The sequence below is a fragment of the Trifolium pratense genome, linkage group LG6, assembly GCF_020283565.1.
Source record: "Trifolium pratense cultivar HEN17-A07 linkage group LG6, ARS_RC_1.1, whole genome shotgun sequence".
NCBI classification, from domain to species: Eukaryota; Viridiplantae; Streptophyta; class Magnoliopsida; order Fabales; family Fabaceae; genus Trifolium; species Trifolium pratense.
In genome coordinates, this window is record NC_060064.1 from 8,256,475 (window position 1) to 8,274,000 (window position 17,526).

General features: G+C 34.9%; 3 protein-coding genes across 3 annotated transcripts; 2 read left to right on the forward strand and 1 right to left on the reverse strand.

The window, feature by feature from the left end:
- The first annotated feature begins 4,609 nt into the window (after nucleotides 1-4,609).
- On the forward strand, nucleotides 4,610-6,055 carry LOC123892950. Its single transcript, XM_045942849.1, has 3 exons — nucleotides 4,610-4,767; nucleotides 5,216-5,555; nucleotides 5,653-6,055. Exons 1-3 carry the CDS (start codon nucleotides 4,745-4,747, stop codon nucleotides 5,908-5,910), a joined length of 621 nt encoding a protein of 206 aa, XP_045798805.1. The 5' UTR covers nucleotides 4,610-4,744; the 3' UTR covers nucleotides 5,911-6,055.
- Nucleotides 6,056-7,896: 1,841 nt separating this feature from the next.
- LOC123891661 (protein FAR1-RELATED SEQUENCE 5-like) lies at nucleotides 7,897-10,993 on the reverse strand. Its single transcript, XM_045941575.1, has 4 exons — nucleotides 10,905-10,993; nucleotides 8,530-10,781; nucleotides 8,366-8,443; nucleotides 7,897-8,283 (listed from the first exon to the last, which is right to left on the reverse strand). The coding sequence occupies exons 2-4, from the start codon at nucleotides 10,777-10,779 to the stop codon at nucleotides 7,897-7,899; spliced, it is 2,715 nt and encodes a 904-aa protein (XP_045797531.1). The 5' UTR covers nucleotides 10,780-10,781; nucleotides 10,905-10,993.
- Nucleotides 10,994-12,675: 1,682 nt separating this feature from the next.
- Nucleotides 12,676-16,771, forward strand: LOC123892951 (protein IQ-DOMAIN 2). Its single transcript, XM_045942850.1, has 6 exons — nucleotides 12,676-13,022; nucleotides 13,508-13,595; nucleotides 13,690-13,995; nucleotides 14,384-14,605; nucleotides 14,702-14,821; nucleotides 15,665-16,771. Exons 2-6 carry the CDS (start codon nucleotides 13,536-13,538, stop codon nucleotides 16,358-16,360), a joined length of 1,404 nt encoding a protein of 467 aa, XP_045798806.1. The 5' UTR covers nucleotides 12,676-13,022; nucleotides 13,508-13,535; the 3' UTR covers nucleotides 16,361-16,771.
- Nucleotides 16,772-17,526: the final 755 nt, after the last annotated feature.

Sequence of the window (17,526 nt, forward strand, 5' to 3'; positions counted from 1 at the left end):
GTTGGTGGTTCGGCAGATGAAAAGAGAAGGTTTTTGGCTAAGTGAGTTTCGATTACCAATGTGTGTAATAATGACATTGGTTTGTAAAATTAATTGGCGTGTTGTTTCATCGAAAAGAAGAGGAACCGGTTAGTTTGTACTCCATTAACGAGTAACAGTGTCTCTGAAACGTTGAATTGGTTAGATATAACAAACATTTACCCCTGGACTTGCTAAATATTAATTATCGTTGGATCCAAATAGTCTGTGATCTAAGGGTTATGATTAAACTGTTGACTTTGTGATTAAATGAGTGACTATGTGACTTGGCCACTAATAACCGTCTGATTAAATGGTTGTGTCTATGATTATTAGGTCATGCAAAAAACGTACAAAATGGTAAGTGTGTACTGGACGGTTTGTATTTACCCGGTGGAAACGAATTAAATATCTAAGTGTCGGTGTGGGTTTCGGACGAGGACACCGACACGTGTCTGAGACGGACACGCGTAATGTAAGGTGTGTCGGTGCTTCCTAATTCATAACTCAAATAACATCAAAAAAAACTTAATAATTAAAAAAAAAATATTAAATTTCGAATTCTGACCTTAATTTAGTTTTAAAATATCTGCATTACTTCGTTTTTTTTTTAAATAAGATACTAACCTATGGCCTTATGTTGGGCTATTGGTCGTATGTGATTATACACCGAGCTATATTTGTATGAGTTCATAAGTGTCGGTGTGGGTTTCGGACGAGGACACCGACACGTGTCTGACACGGACACGTGTTGATGTAAGGTGTGTCGGTGCTTCCTAATTCATAACTCAAATAACATCAAAAAAGAAAACTTAATAATTAAAAATAAATTACAATTTTTCAATTGTCATTATAATCACAAACTACCAAAATACATGCAACATCGTCGGCAAACATCAAGTTTTCTAAAACGATACCCGGCAAACATCAAGTTTCACAAAATATAATCAAAATACTAATAGTTACAAACTTTGAAATCAACTTAAATATCAATTTAAGCTCCTCACATAAAAGGTATGGTCATCATATATGTTAGATGTGTTGAATAGTAGGCGGTCTCCAACTTTAAATCCGTTAATGGCAACAACTTCCCTCCATCCCCTAATGATCGATACCACGAACGGATCCATTTGATACTGTAGCTCACACTTATGCTTTTCTCTGATTGTTCCAATAATATAGATCTCATCCAACATCGTGTCACTCAAGTACTCCCCCAAATCGTCTGGCAATATCTGCAACAGATAAAAGAAATTTGATAAGCATCAATTTGTCTCAAATTCGGATAATCAATTTAAACATTATCAAAAACAATTGGATTGAGATACCAACCAAATATGGAACAATTTCAGGATCATCCTTCATAGTAATTTCGAAGGTAACAGCTTTCCGGAGAGCTCGTGATTGGGTATGCCAAGTAGGGAATTTATCAGGTGTAATTGGGTCCTCTTTGGGAATGATCTGGAACTGATTGTTCCCCAAAAATTTGAAGAGAATTGGATGATGACCTTGAAAATTGTAATGTTCTCGTATAGTCATCCAACCGTCCGTAATTCTAAGGACATCATCATCATCGTTGAACTCTACGCAGAGTTGAAGACCTTTGGAATCAAACAGAAACCAAAATTCTCCCAACTCAGACTTACAGTTTTCATAAAAACTGCGTTCAACCTCGCCCTCGACCTAGAGAATAAATCGAAACAAATCATAGTTACCTTCATAGTCATTTACAAACCGAAACAAATCATAATTTATAGTACCTTAAAACAATAACCCAACACTAAATCAAACGAAAACAAATAAAATTAACATCACACATAACATGCTCTGTTTTTTGGCCAAAGATTTGTGACATGCTCTGTTTTTTTAATTTTTTTTAATCTAACTTGTCAAAATCATTGTAAGATCTAGACCCAGTTTCAAAACGAAATAAATCAACATATAACATGCTCTGTTTTCTAATCTATGGTTTGAACATCATGCAATTTTTAAAAAAATCATATTTATACTGTGTTTAACTTAAATATGATCCAAACGAAGAAATCAACGAAACATAGTACCAAACTTACCTCTCCTGCAACATGAACAGTCAAAAAATAATCCCTTGCTGGCTTTCGAAGAACATCGGCAAGAGTTTCCACCATTTTTTTCCCTTGATTATCGTCGCAGTGGGTTTGGTAAGAACGCCGGAAGTTGAAGGGAGAAGGAAAAAAGAAGAAAAAAATGGCGTGTGAGAAAGTGGAGAAATGAAGGGACTGGTAGTGTCTTGGTAAGAGGAAGAACAGATTTTTGGGTAATTATCTTTCTCGGGAGAAGAAAGATAATGGTTTGTAATGATGATTTTGGTTAGCAAAATTAATTGTGGTAAGGCGCCATGAAACGATTGGTACTGGAAAGTGGGAAGTAACACTGTATCAAATTACTCGTTTGAATCGTTTAATTGGTTTGGGTCTACAAACATTTACAGTGTTATGCAACACATGTTTTGGATCGTAGGATCAACATTTAATGTCATCTAATGGTTGACATTAAATAGTTTACTTTCTGACTTCCTAAAATAGTGACCGTCCGATTAAAACGAATAGACATGGAACCTTGGATGATGTAAACGCGTTAGCAGTTGTTGCATTGGATACATCACTCGTTTAATTTAAAATTGAAATTTAATACAAGAATTTTTTTAAATTTAAAATAATTAGTCGTTTGAAATTTAAAGTCAAAGAACCTAAAAAATTGAACTACTCCGATTTCGAAGTCATCCCCGTGTATTTACTCCGGTGAGTAAATATCTAAGTCATTAGCATTAGGGTCAAATGTTAAGTCAAAGAACCTAAAAAATTGAACTACTCCGATTTCGAAGTCATCCCCGTGTATTTACTCCGGTGAGTAAATATCTAAGTCATTAGCATTAGGGTCAAATGTTAAGTCAAAGAACCTAAAAAATTGAACTACTCCGATTTCGAAGTCATCCCCGTGTATTTACTCCGGTGAGTAAATATCTAAGTCATTAGCATTAGGGTCAAATGTTAAGTCAAAGAACCTAAAAAATTGAACTACTCCGATTTCGAAGTCATCCCCGTGTATTTACTCCGGTGAGTAAATATCTAAGTCATTAGCATTAGGGTCAAATGTTAAGTCAAAGAACCTAAAAAATTGAACTACTCCGATTTCGAAGTCATCCCCGTGTATTTACTCCGGTGAGTAAATATCTAAGTCATTAGCATTATGGTCAAATGTTAAGTCAAAGAACCTAAAAAATTGAACTACTCCGATTTCGAAGTCATCCCCGTGTATTTACTCCGGTGAGTAAATATCTAAGTCATTAGCATTAGGGTCAAATGTTAAGTCAAAGACCCTAAAAAATTGAACTACTCCGATTTCGAAGTCATCCCCGTGTATTTACTCCGGTGAGTAAATATCTAAGTCATTAGCATTAGGGTCAAATGTTAAGTCAAAGAACCTAAAAAATTGAACTACTCCGATTTCGAAGTCATCCCCGTGTATTTACTCCGGTGAGTAAATATCTAAGTCATTAGCATTATGGTCAAATGTTAAGTCAAAGAACCTAAAAAATTGAACTACTCCGATTTCGAAGTCATCCCCGTGTATTTACTCCGGTGAGTAAATATCTAAGTCATTAGCATTATGGTCAAATGTTAAGTCAAAGAACCTAAAAAATTGAACTACTCCGATTTCGAAGTCATCCCCGTGTATTTACTCCGGTGAGTAAATATCTAAGTCATTAGCATTAGGGTCAAATGTTAAGTCAAAGAACCTAAAAAATTGAACTACTCCGATTTCGAAGTCATCCCCGTGTATTTACTCCGGTGAGTAAATATCTAAGTCATTAGCATTAGGGTCAAATGTTAAGTCAAAGAACCTAAAAAATTGAACTACTCCGATTTCGAAGTCATCCCCGTGTATTTACTCCGGTGAGTAAATATCTAAGTCATTAGCATTAGGGTCAAATGTTAAGTCAAAGAACCTAAAAAATTGAAAAAAATTGAACTACTCCGATTTCGAAGTCATCCCCGTGTATTTACTCCGGTGAGTAAATATCTAAGTCATTAGCATTAGGGTCAAATGTTAAGTCAAAGAACCTAAAAAATTGAACTACTCCGATTTCGAAGTCATCCCCGTGTATTTACTCCGGTGAGTAAATATCTAAGTCATTAGCATTAGGGTCAAATGTTAAGTCAAAGAACCTAAAAAATTGAACTACTCCGATTTCGAAGTCATCCCCGTGTATTTACTCCGGTGAGTAAATATCTAAGTCATTAGCATTAGGGTCAAATGTTAAGTCAAAGAACCTAAAAAATTGAACTACTCCGATTTCGAAGTCATCCCCGTGTATTTACTCCGGTGAGTAAATATCTAAGTCATTAGCATTAGGGTCAAATGTTAAGTCAAAGAACCTAAATTCCCATGTTGAATTTTTTTTTAAATTTTTACTATTCACGTTAAAAATTTAAAAAATTAAGTACAAACAAACACACACCTGCGTGGAAACCAAAAAGTTTTCTTCCAAACAGGTACTATTACCACACCACATATGCGTGGAAACCAAAAAGGCTTCCTTTTGTTGGAATAGATATCATTCATCATTGCAACCTAAAAAAACTTTTTCATTCTCCAACAAAGGGAACCACTTCATCGTGTGAAACCCTTACCATTCTTGTTAAGCGTCCGAGGCGGAAAAACGGAGCAACCGGCGCAACGACAACGAATGGCGTCCTCGTCCAGACAAAGGTTTGTCCTTCTTACTTTTTGTCATCGTTTTTGTTATCGATTTACATCCTATTTGTGTTCTTTGTTGTCGTTGGTTTCATTGATACTGTTCGTATCTACTAAGTTCATTAAGTTCATTCATGAGTAAATTCCTAAGTAGGAGAATTGCTTCGTTATTGTTTATAAAGACTTAGTTACATGATAAAGTGATTTGAGAGTAAATGCATTCAACAAGATCTGCATGTTGATAAAGTGATTTGATAGTAGATTTTTTTTTTTTTTTTTTAAACGATGTTTATTTACCTTCAATTACCAAGATCTGAAACGTTGATGCTATGTTATACTTCCAATGTGTTGTCTTATTTGTAAACGATGTTATCATTATCAGACGTTGTTGGTGATTATTGGTTATGTTCTGTGTTCATGCACTGGTACTATATGATGATGTTGTTTATTTATGTTGATTTAGGAATGTAAGTATGAACCCAGTCAAACCAGAGCCTGTTGACGTAATATGGTTAAGTTCAGATGACGAAGGTGATAATGTTTATCAGAGGTCTCAGAGGTTTGAGAGGAGGGTTGCTAATAGGGATGCTAATAGGGTTGCTAATAGTGTTGCTAACAATGTTGCTCAAAGGACTGCTAACAATGTTGCTCAAAGGACTGCTAACAATGTTGCTAACAATGCTGGTAAGAGGAGGGTGGATAACAATGTTGCTCAAAGAGTGATTAAGGACAGGAATGAAATCTGTGAATGGATAACACAAGTTACACCAGCTATGCAGAATTTGAAGAGGAAACAAACACTGGTATTAGTTCACATTTGGTGCATTCTCAATTATGTATCACTTGTTATTTACTTTGTCTTACTGACTAATAATGTTGATTATCTTATATTTGGTACAGCACATTCCTGCGTGGGTTGTGAAGCGTGCTCTAAAAGACAAGTGCGACATTTACTTGCGATCTGCAGAGACGAAACGTACATATGACTGTGCTATTTTGGATCCGGGACGCTCGTCGCAGAGATACATTGGAGATGGTTGGTATGACTTTGTTGAAGTGCACAGGCCTAAAGTTGGTGACGTCCTCCACTTTTCTCTGAAACCACCTTATAACTTAATGGTTGTTTCATTGATGCGCCAGAAGCCTCGCACCCGCTGAATTGATGCCCAGATGGATCAATGTTTGATATCCTCGTCCAAACTGTTTGCTACTGTTTAATTAGCTCTTGTTAAGTACTTATGTTTGTTTTAAGTAGTTGTTGAACTTTTTAATTGTAAAAATGCTACTTTTATCAGTAGCCAGACATCAGTTGACGATCACATACGTGTTCGTCGACATATGCAATTTCAATTCTATTTTAAAAAGTTTCGTTTTATTATTATCGTTTAAGTTACGATACATATGGCGTGATTCGTTATTATTTGGCGTAAGTCGTTATTATTTAGCTTGCTTACCCTTTGTGTGGTTGAGGCATTTGTTCCACTAGTTTTCAAAGAGTTAAACATTTGATTTAATGAAACACTAAATAAACTGGAATTTCATTCAGTTTTGGAAGTTTAAGAGCTATAATTACTTGATACCCATAATGAATGAATTCCATCGAAAAACTTTATGTCCAGATAAAGCTTGTTAAATAGGTTTGCTTTTTTCAAATTTACTCATGTTTAGAAGTTGAAACACGCAATAATTACTCCACAGCAGCCCTATAAGCACTCCATAAATCCTATAATCCAGCTAACCAATCCTATAATCACGCTAACCAATCCTATGTCTTATCCCTATAATTACTAGTTTTTCAGTTTTGGAAGTTGAAACACACAATAATCAATTCACAACCATATAATCACTCTAACCAATCCTATTCCTATCAGTTTTGGAAGTTGAAACACACAATAATCTATTCACAACCCTATAATCACTCTAACTAATCCTATTCCTTATCACTTATCACGGTTGGAACAAAAAAGAAAAAAGAGAAAAAACAACAATCCATCAATATTTTTCTGAGATTAGAATCGTTATTAAAAAAAAAAAAATTACATTAATTAGGTAAACATTTTAACATAAAAAAAGAAAATAATCCAAGAACAAATCAACAAATTCCTAAACATCTTTGCTGTCGATCTCTCGTTTTGTAGTTTCATCTTCATCTTCTCTCCCTTATTGAATTGAATTTCTTTAACAATTGAAACCACATCTTTGAACAACTCTGAGCATGTGCAACCACGACTGGGTTGAGTTTGTGATTCACGAACATTTGGACTAGCAGTTGGACGCACATAGGGAGGGTGGCCTTCAATTTCATCATCCCATATGAAAAGATTACAACTTCGAGCTCCCTGCAAATTATATTTCAATCATCAAAATGTTATACTCACCAAATTAAATCATGATCGAAATAGATCTACCAAGTATAAAACGATCTGTTAGCAAACCTACCCCATGAGTTCGACATTTCCAATATCTACGCTTAGGATTTTCGCCTGAATTGGATATGTACAACCTCATTGGATTTTTGCAACCACATTCTGGGATTTCGACTGCCATTGAATTTGCAACAGATGAAGAAGACATTGTTGGGACAAATTGCGAAATTAGGGATTTTTGGGAAACAATAAATCTGTATTTCGAATTGGATGGAGAGAAGAGATGAGTATTGGGAAACTAGGGTTTTCGAAACATTAATGAATGAGAGGTCTTTATAGCCGTATTTGAAACTATGTCTGGGTGCAGAGCATGCGTCAAATAAACATAATTATATCAACACAAATGAAAACTTTACAAAAGAATTAATGACAGCCTAGTGGTAGTGTTTACCGTTCAATTCATGTAGATCTCGAGTTCGAAACTGGTTGGTGCCATTTTTGTTATTTTTTTTCTTTACAAAATAACATTAAATAACCGAATGTTGCAAACATGACTCAAACCTGCGTTATACTGGTATAAAAGCCAATTTTATAAGCTTTCTAAACATGTAACTCATATTAAAGCATAAATAACAGTCATGAATCACTATTGTACCAATTTCTCCAAGTAAATCAAAACAAACATGAAATCCCAAACAATTTATCCACAAACATAATTAAACCAGAATTGTACATCAACATTATCAAAATGCATTCAATTATACTACTACTAAAATACTCAATCATTAGTAGCAGCCTTTTCAACTTGTTGTAGCAGACTGTAGCACGAACGTGAAGATTGCCCGACACTCTGTTGTAGCATACCGTAGCACGAACTTGCAGTTTGCCCAACACTCATTCCATACATTGGGTATACGGGTTGCAAATGCATTGGTTGAAACATATGAGGTACCATCGGCATAACAGGTTGAACTCCACACATTGCATTTAAATGTCTGCTTGTGCCTGTAACATCCATCTGTGCTTGGAAATGCATTTGATTGTAACATCCATTTGTGTCTGCTTGTGTTGTCACTGTGGCCTTAGCGCCACGGTGTATCGGTGGACGTGAACCCTTCTTTTGCACACTTCTGTCAACATTGCAGGTTGCTTTTCTTTTCTTTTTCTGATTATAAAAAAATAATGACAAAATAATTATTATTAAATTTCACATAATAACACAAAATATTTAATAAAACATATTATACCTCATCCATTTGGCTTATAGCATCAGATATCGACACCGACTGCAAATCAACTATTGGTTCTGTCGCTTTTTGTGTACCCTGCAAGTTTAAACATATCAACTATAATGTTTAATAACAAATCAAACAGTAACTATAACTAAGTAATCACGAGTTATTGAAATAACCTCGGAACATGTCCTCGCATTATGAGTTGTAGCGTTGCATTTTCCACATCGCCTGACAGATTTTGGTTCTTTCTTTTTTTTCTTTGGAGCACCTTTACTCTTAACCGCCACCGGATCACCGACTGCTGGATTTTGTGTCCCAATAATAGGATCATCATTAATGCAGTACTTTTTTTGTAATTTCATAATGTCATCCAAAATTTGGCCATACACACCATTCTTTTTTGCAGCTTCTTTGCAAAAACTTGTAAAGGCCGAACAATATGCACCAAAACGAGCTTCCTCAACTACGTTCGAATCAACATCACCATTACATTCCATGTTGTTCAAATACTCAATTTTGGCATCCTTGGTCCATCGCGACAATACCAAGGGCCTAGGAATATGATCAACATGTTCATCCTTCATGACATAAAATATATGAGAACATGGAACACCGCGAGAATCAAACAACTTACACGAACATTGCAATGTGGTACCATCAAATACAACTTTCCTTTCATATGTATCGTTACAAAATTTTGTTAATGTATAAATCTTTGTATCCCCGTGATCACTTTTATGCTTAACTATCAATGCACCAGCCTTCAGAATTTGCTCTTTAACTTCTTTGAAAATCTCCGCAGTATAAGTATTGGCGGCATCACTCTCAATCACACGCAGTTGAGTTGTCAACACAGGTACCGTAAACTTTGACTTAAAATCAGCTTCCAATTCATTATTTCTGTAATCTCTCAAAACCTGATCAAAATTATGCATGAATTCAAAAATGCAGCCTTTCGTCCTGACATAAGTCTTTATTATTGCATTAACAGCTTCACATTGAGACGTAGTCCTTATACGTCCAAAAAACTGATCACGTAGATATCCAGTTGCCCATAGTGACCTATTCTCATAAGTTTTGACAACCCATGGATGTTGTTCCACTTCAGTTTCTTTAATTAGCTCTGACCAATACTCTTCAAATTCATCCTTTGTGAAATTTGAGTACATGGCTTTTTGAAAACCGTCCAAAAATTCTGGATTGTCTTTCACATTCTCAACTGCATTCTTATTCAAATGCCAAGCACATAACCTGTGGGTGGCATCGGGAAAAATCTGTTTTATGGCCTCCCTCATTGCCCCATCTCCATCTGTTACCACTGCTTTTGGTTGTTTACCTTCCATGCACTCTAAAAAACAATTCAACACCCACTTGTACGTCTCCGTCGTTTCATCTGCTACCAATGCAGCACCAAAAATTACTGTCTGAGAATGGTGGTTACACCCTGAAAATACAACCAATGGATAGTTGTATTTATTCTTCCGGTAAGTCGTGTCAAAGGCAAGCACATCACCAAAACAAAAGTAGTCTGATCTGCTACTGCCATCAGCCCAAAATAGAGACCTCATTCGTCCATTACTATTGTCGACGGCATACTCAGCATATAGCATGGGATCAGTAGACGACTTTACATTAAGATAATTTAAAGAAGCGACAACATCACCATCTTTAATACACTCACGCATTTTTTTATCAAAATAATTGTACAAATCTTTCTTTGTAAATCCAACACTAGCATATCCACCCTTCTGGGCAATCATGTACCCCATTATATGACAAGTTCTAATTCCACGTGTTTGAAGACCATCAATCTGAGCCTTATCTGCTTCAGATATTTTACGATAAACAGGGTGCAGGTGAACAAACCTAGCTGGGGTTAATTCATGGTTATGACACTCTACGAAAGCAGTAACTACATATCTATCCTTTTGTTTTCTGTATTGCACACGAAACCTAGCTTCACAATTTGTACGGCTCAAACGTCTATGTTCTACTTTCCTATCTAACCTGGTTAAATGTTTCTTCTCTCTTAAACCATGTCTGTTGCAAACAAACTGCTTCATTTGTGTTACTTTATTACCATCTAACTCTTTTATCCTACTAGAAGCTTTCCTAATAGCAAAACCCTTACATTTACCATACCGGTAATAAAATTCATAAGCTTCACTAACAGTAGCAAATTCCATGGCTCGAATCTCATCAGAAGTAATTGAATCAAAATTTACCTCACTATGAACTGCAGCTCCAATATTATCAGATGCATCTTCGCCAGTCTCGGAACTTTCAGTCTCTGACCTTTCATCCCCACTGGATCCTGAATAACTGTCATCCTCGTCGGCATTCGATTCTAAATCATACGTATCAGTACCTTTAGTGGAATGAAGGTCTCTGGACTCAACGTCAACAGATTCGTCGGTGTGTTCCATATCTATATCATGAATTAACACAATATGTCAAACAACATAAATATTCATCGAAGTATTCCACATCTATATCCCTAATTCCCAAATTTTATTATTTTTTGAATTGTAAACCCTAATTCCCAAATTACCTGAATGTCGCACTTGTCGCCCTCGATTGTATATTTATGGTCGGAGATTCAATGCGATAACATCAATGGCTAGCTCGTATGCAGTGTTGTTAAGAATAGAAAAGTTCAGTTGATTCAACAATGGCGGACGAAGGTTGGGTGGTGAGGTGAGATATTACGATGTTGATGAACAGAAGAATGAAGAAGATGAATATTTTCTTTATAATTTGCGTTTTGATAATAATTTGATTTTTACAACATCATTATAATTAATAAAACAATATTAATGTTGATGTAATTTACATAAATGTTGAGATAATTTATGTAACAATTTTAATGGTAGGGACTTATTTGCAATTTTAATAGATGTGGAGATGCATGGTAAGTGACATGCATTGTATTATCCTATGTGGCAGTTGAATAAGTCCACTTACTTTTCTATTGGCCACAGTGGCGATCTCACTAAAGAGGTCATTTTCCTGGCCTCACCATAGAAGCACCCTTTATATAATACTAATAGTAAAATAATGTATCCTCTTATTGGTACTTGCATGAGAGTAGTAAAATTAAGTACTATTAGCATTGAATGGATTCTCTCCAATTATGTAATCCTAACATGAATGGATAAGATTTTAATGGGAGAGATGAAAATTGCTCCCTCTCGAGTCAAAAGTACACTAAAGGGAATCCACACTCTCCCATTAGCCTAACATGTTATGTTGCACATTGAAAACGGTTCATACTTGTATATTATATAGTATATGACACATCTTTATCTTCCAATTCAAAGCTAGCAAATGACAAATCTCTTGAATAAGACGACATCCCACAATACTACCAACATTAGGAGTGTGCACTACAACATTCGAATAGACATACATCTTTACCTTTGTGGCACCTTTGTCACAAGCAAGACAAAGACCATCATGAACTCCCAAAAGCTCTCCTAGATGCGCACTTGATGGAGGAAAAACTTGATAATTAGATAAGGATAAAAATAATGGATGGAACTAGACAAAAATAAAGGCAATCACAATTCTAATCCAAAAATAATGATAAACCAAGTGAGGATCGCCACAAGAAACATGATTTCTTGATAAGATCGATAGATGGTTCAATCCATAACCAACGAGCAAAGCTCAAAAACACACAAAGTGTATACTTAATCCAAATTCTACTTATTTTATTCATGTTCTTGCATCTCCTATATAAAAGAATATGATACCACGTGATTACAAGATAAGACAATGAAAAGTCGTAAAATTTATCATAAATTCAGCCAATAAACTAAAGTAATTGCCTAAGGCTGAATAAATGCATGAAATACATGAACGGTTACACTTAGAACATTATTTCCTTTGATGATAGGCAGCACCATCTTTTCTTTCCATTGAATGCTCTTTGATTATTTACCATGTCTTCCATTCTAAACCCATTTTACACCATTGATGAAGTCGAACTGGATCTTGAGTTCAACATACGAATTATAGAGAATTCAATATGTTTTTCGATGCATCAAAGATTATGTCAATCGAACAAGTAGAACTCTAGTTATAATAAAAACAAGTCGACAAATCAAAACCTACGAAAAATGACATTTTCAACCAAAATTAATTGGTTCTTTTTATTCCATGACCGAACTAATTCTTCTAGTTAAGAGATAGAACTTTAGGATCACATCAGCACTACACCGACTTATTTATAGTTTAAAAGTGAATTTTAAAAATGATAAAAAAAAATTTTTTTTTATTTATTTATAGTTTAAGACAAGAAAAATTTGTTTTTTTTCTTCGTCTGCTTAACACCAGGTCATACAATACAACATCACCATAAATAATCACAAATTAGTGATAACGTTAATCTTTGATTAATAATTTGAACAAGTAAACCAACTAGTGGGGCCCAATGGGACCAACCCAAGTGGCAATGTTACAATATTAGCAGAAACAGCTGTTGTTATTATTCAAACAAAACAATTTCTGTTCTTTTCTTTTCTCTTTCTTTTCTGTTTGGCATTTGGCAAGATCTGGTTTTTGAAAGGTGTTGTTTGGTTGGTTCAACTTTGATCTTCTTCTTCAAGTTACAATCTTTTTTCTTCAGTTACTAATTGGGTCATTTCAGATCTTTGTTTCACTTCAGGTATTATTCTCACTGGACCCTCAATTTTTACTTCAATTTCTTTCCAATTTCACTGTAATTTAACTATTTAAGCAGTTGAATCTTTACACTCTAGTGTTACTTTGATGTAAAAATGTGAAAGGGGGGATAAATTTAGTATTTTTATTACTTGATTCAATTTTATAAAAGGAATGAGAATTAGAAAGTCCTTGATTGGTTTTCCAAATTTGATTCATATAGAATTAATTAATTTATAATTGATATAAATTAGGGAAGGATTAGTAGTTTGAATAGTACTTGTTGGCATAAAACTGTGTATTATTATGTTCATGATGTTTTTCTCTTGCAGAACCTTATTGTTCTTTTCCATCAAAAAAATGATTATATTTTAAGGACATTTAATAATATATAAGCTAATTTCATTGGATTTTTTTGTTATTTAAAAAAATATTATGGATAGTGAGGTTTTAGATCTTCAATTATTTTCTTCTTTGTATGATATAAAGGATCTAATTAAGGAATGCCAAGAAGATAATGGGGAAGAAGGGAAATTGGTTTTCTAATGTGAAGAAAGCTCTCAGCCCTGATTCAAAGGTAAGAAGATATGATATTTGGATAAAATTTATATATCCGAGCTCAATTCTCGGCGATGTTTTTCTTATAATTTTTCATTTTTTTGTTGTTGCAGAAATCAAGTAAATCAAAGAAGAAATGGTTTGGGAAGGAAAAATTGCAGACTTCGGACCCTTCCTTAGGAACTGATACAGCACCGCCTCTTCCTCCACCGGAAGATATTAAATTAACTGATATTGAAAATCAAATCAGTCACCATCATGTTGCTGAAATTACAACTTCCGTGGTTGATGACAAACCTGGTCCTTCTGTTCAGGCAGCAGTTATTAGGACCGAAGCCGTCGTAGTTTCTCGTTTTCCCGGTAAACCAAAGGACGAAGTGGCTGCAATCAAGATTCAGACAGCTTTTCGGGGATACTTGGTATGTGTTGCAAACTCTACCTCGTTTTCGAATTCGTTCGATGAGGTCTTTTTTGTTTTCCAAAATACCTACACAAAATATCTGGCGAATTTATGAAAAAAAAGGATACAACACTAATCCTAATAATGTGATAATTTCTTGTTTGTTAATTGAGTAAAAAGTCTTACTTTAACAGTATATCATCAAATTTTTACTCATAGATGTATATATCTTCATTGAATGTATTCTTTAAAATTGAACAATCCACAGAAAAAAAAGTTATATATGCTCATTGAATGTATTCTATATATATGGAGTTATGAGGCTGTAAGAGGCGATCAATAATTGCTGCAAAAGAAAAATTATTTGAAATGCCTTCCAAACTAATCTTTCTTTTAAAATCATTTAGGCGAGAAGAGCATTGCGGGCTTTACGAGGGCTGGTCAGATTGAAAACATTGATGGAAGGGCCCGTTGTAAAACGGCAAGCCATGAGTACCCTCCGCTCAATGCAGACATTAGCTCGTGTGCAATCTCAGATTCGTTCTAGGAGGGTTAGAATGTTAGAGGAGAATCAGGCTTTACAGAGACAGCTCTTACAGAAGCATGCAAGAGAACTTGAGACCATGCGGGTCTGTATTTCTTTTCCGTACTTTTTATTTTTTGAAATGCTAATCTGTTGACATTGGGCGAACACTTATTTGACTGTGTTTGTAATGCTGTTATAGATTGGAGAGGAATGGGATGATAGCATACAATCAAAAGAACAAATTGAAGCCAAATTATTGAGCAAGTATGAGGCTACTATGAGAAGAGAAAGAGCATTGGCTTATGCGTTCACTCATCAGGTTTTCTATTTCTCTTTTGAACTTACATATGCGATGAAATAGATGAAAAAGTTTAGATGGATTGGAAGACCTGCGGAAATATTTCACGTAATTTCAAGAACTAAAAAATGAGAACCTTAGATTTCATGTTATGTTGTATACTAGAGCTCCTCTAAAGTGGGTAATTTACTTTAAAGAATATCCTAACATTTCAGCCATTGATGGAAAAACAAAAGGTTAATACTGTATACTGATGCATAACAAATCATAGATAAGTTAAAATATCAAACGTTGATTTTCTCATCAACGGTTGAGATGTCTTACTTTACAATTTATAGTGAAAGCTTGCTTTAGGTGCGAGTCAATTCACGTACTTTATTTGCTGTTTCCTTATCACTTGAAGTTGTTTCTCTTTTTACCTAAATGTATTGCGTAGTATTTAGTTTGAGAATATTTTTTAAGTTTCTTCTTTATGCTAATAATAACAAAAACGTCACATTTTACTTCATTTCCTATTTTTGAAGAATGAAGATCTATATATAAGATGAATACAAGGGAAAAATAACTCTTTCCTATTCAAGTATTTAAAATCAATACGTGAAATTAGCGACTTTTTGTAACTATAGTTAAAAACATGAAATGAAACAAATTATTCTCACTCTTTCCTTAGGCTTGTTAAATGCATGAATCCTTTTGTCTTGTCACTATCTTCATAACCATTTCCTCTGCTTAAACCTTTGCATTCTCATTTCTCACTGCCACAGTAAAACGGCATACTATTATGTTATGACCTAATATATTATTTCAAATTAATAGAAGTTTCTTCCTATGATTTTTTATTTTACTAATGTAATATTGTGACAGCAAAATGGGAAGAACTCGTCTAGATCTATGAATCCAATGTTCGTGGATCCAACCAATCCTACATGGGGCTGGAGCTGGCTAGAACGATGGATGGCTGCCCGACCTTGGGAGAGCCGTGGCCTTACCGATAAAGAATTGAATGATCATTCATCTGTTAAAAGTTCAAGCCGTGGCATTGCTGGTGGAGAAATCAGCAAATCGTTTGCTCGTTTCCAGCTAAATTCCGAAATACATTCTCCAGCAGCCAGCCAAAATCCCGGCTCACCTAGTGTTCAGTCCAATTCAACTCCTACTAAGCCAGGTTCTGCAGGAGTTGCAAGGAAACTGAAGAAGGCGAGTCCAAAGGGAAGCTGGGTTATGGAAGATGACTCAAAAAGCATGGCCAGTGTACAGTCAGGGTTCCGTAGGCACTCAATTGCCGGGTCATCAGTTAGAGATGATGAGAGTCTTGCTAGCTCTCCATCAGTTCCGAGTTATATGGTGCCGACTCAATCTGCGAAAGCTAGGTCGAGGACACAGAGTCAAAGTCCATTAGCTACAGAAAATGGCAAACAAGACAAGGGATCCTTTGGGACTGCAAAGAAGCGTCTTTCTTTCCCGGCTTCACCCGTCAGGACAAGGCGTCATTCAGGTCCACCAAAGGTAGAAACCGCCATAAATGCAGAGTTCACAGTGGGCAATGGTGTGGCAAGTTGATTATATAACCAGAATGAAAGGATTAAAATTATTAAATCAGGATTGAAGATATATTGGTGAAGTAATAAAACAAAAGTTCATTTAAATTGAGTGTTCTTTATATTTATTTATTTGTCCTATTTTTATGTGTATCCTAACATTTCATGGATGCTTTTAATTGGGGTGAAAATTGTTTTACTTACTATATATTCATCTGTTTGTATTTTCATTTGCAATCTCTAAGCAGAAAATTTTAGCTCATGATGATGATCTTGTGCAAAAGAATGAGTCAGTCAGCTGTCAGAATCCTTTCTTTCTTTGCTTCACCAATCAATGACTAGTATAGTATGATTCTGGTTAAAGTTCTCTTTTCTTTGTTTTTTGTTCACCATAAACTGAAATAGTATATAAAGATCTTGATTCTTAATGTGATATAAGTACAAATATGATTTCTTTGTCTCGTTTATTTGATTATATTATCGTTTACTTTGAAGATTAAAACTTAAGATAGCTTACATTGCTTTTATACTCTGATAGTTCCTTCAGGACTTGGTAGTTCTCATCCATATAACCAATCTATCAATCTATTTATCTATCTTTTGTTTCGCCCAACCAATGAAAGAAAACACATGCTTAGTCGCCGGTGTCTATGCTAGTTAAATAATATAAAACATGAGGTTTAACGAAGCAAGAAGTGGCAACGTGATTAGCACCACTGAACAGCTTCAAGAGCTTATTTTTAACTTAAGCATCTGCAACTCTAATGCTAACATGCACATTTATTTGATCCATCTTTTGCTGGTTTTTCCAGCTTTCTTTTTCTTGGTGGTGGGGTTTGGGGAAATATATACTATTTAATTTAACTATTTATTTATTTATCAACAATTGGTAGTTGAAGTGGGGTATTCCAGCTAACATCAGTACTACTATGCCTAATCTCTCTCTCTCTCTCTCTCTCTCTCTCTCTCTCTCTCTCTCTCTCGCTCTCTCTCTCTCTCTCTCTCTCTCTCTCTCTCTCTCTCTCTCTCTCTCTCTCTCTCTACATCATTTTGCAAGATAATTGGCCCATTTTTGTCAATTAATTTGAAATCTCAGTTGTTTAAAATATGTTGAATAAATAACAAAACATGTTTTGTCTGATTGTTAGATGCATACTTTCATCTTAAAGTTAACAAAAACACTACAAC

Coding starts and splice junctions, on each gene's coding strand:
- LOC123892951 (XM_045942850.1), top strand. CDS start 13,536: ATGGGGAAGAAGGGAAATTGGTTTTCTAATGTGAAGAAAGCTCTCAGC. Junction 13,596..13,689: donor CTCTCAGCCCTGATTCAAAG/GTAAGAAGATAT, acceptor TTGTTGTTGCAG/AAATCAAGTAAATCAAAGAA. Junction 14,822..15,664: donor CTTATGCGTTCACTCATCAG/GTTTTCTATTTC, acceptor ATATTGTGACAG/CAAAATGGGAAGAACTCGTC.
- LOC123891661 (XM_045941575.1), bottom strand. CDS start 10,779: ATGGAACACACCGACGAATCTGTTGACGTTGAGTCCAGAGACCTTCAT. Junction 8,444..8,529: donor ATGCGAGGACATGTTCCGAG/GTTATTTCAATA, acceptor TTAAACTTGCAG/GGTACACAAAAAGCGACAGA. Junction 8,284..8,365: donor CTATAAGCCAAATGGATGAG/GTATAATATGTT, acceptor TTTTATAATCAG/AAAAAGAAAAGAAAAGCAAC.
- LOC123892950 (XM_045942849.1), top strand. CDS start 4,745: ATGGCGTCCTCGTCCAGACAAAG. Junction 4,768..5,215: donor GCGTCCTCGTCCAGACAAAG/GTTTGTCCTTCT, acceptor ATGTTGATTTAG/GAATGTAAGTATGAACCCAG. Junction 5,556..5,652: donor TGAAGAGGAAACAAACACTG/GTATTAGTTCAC, acceptor TATTTGGTACAG/CACATTCCTGCGTGGGTTGT.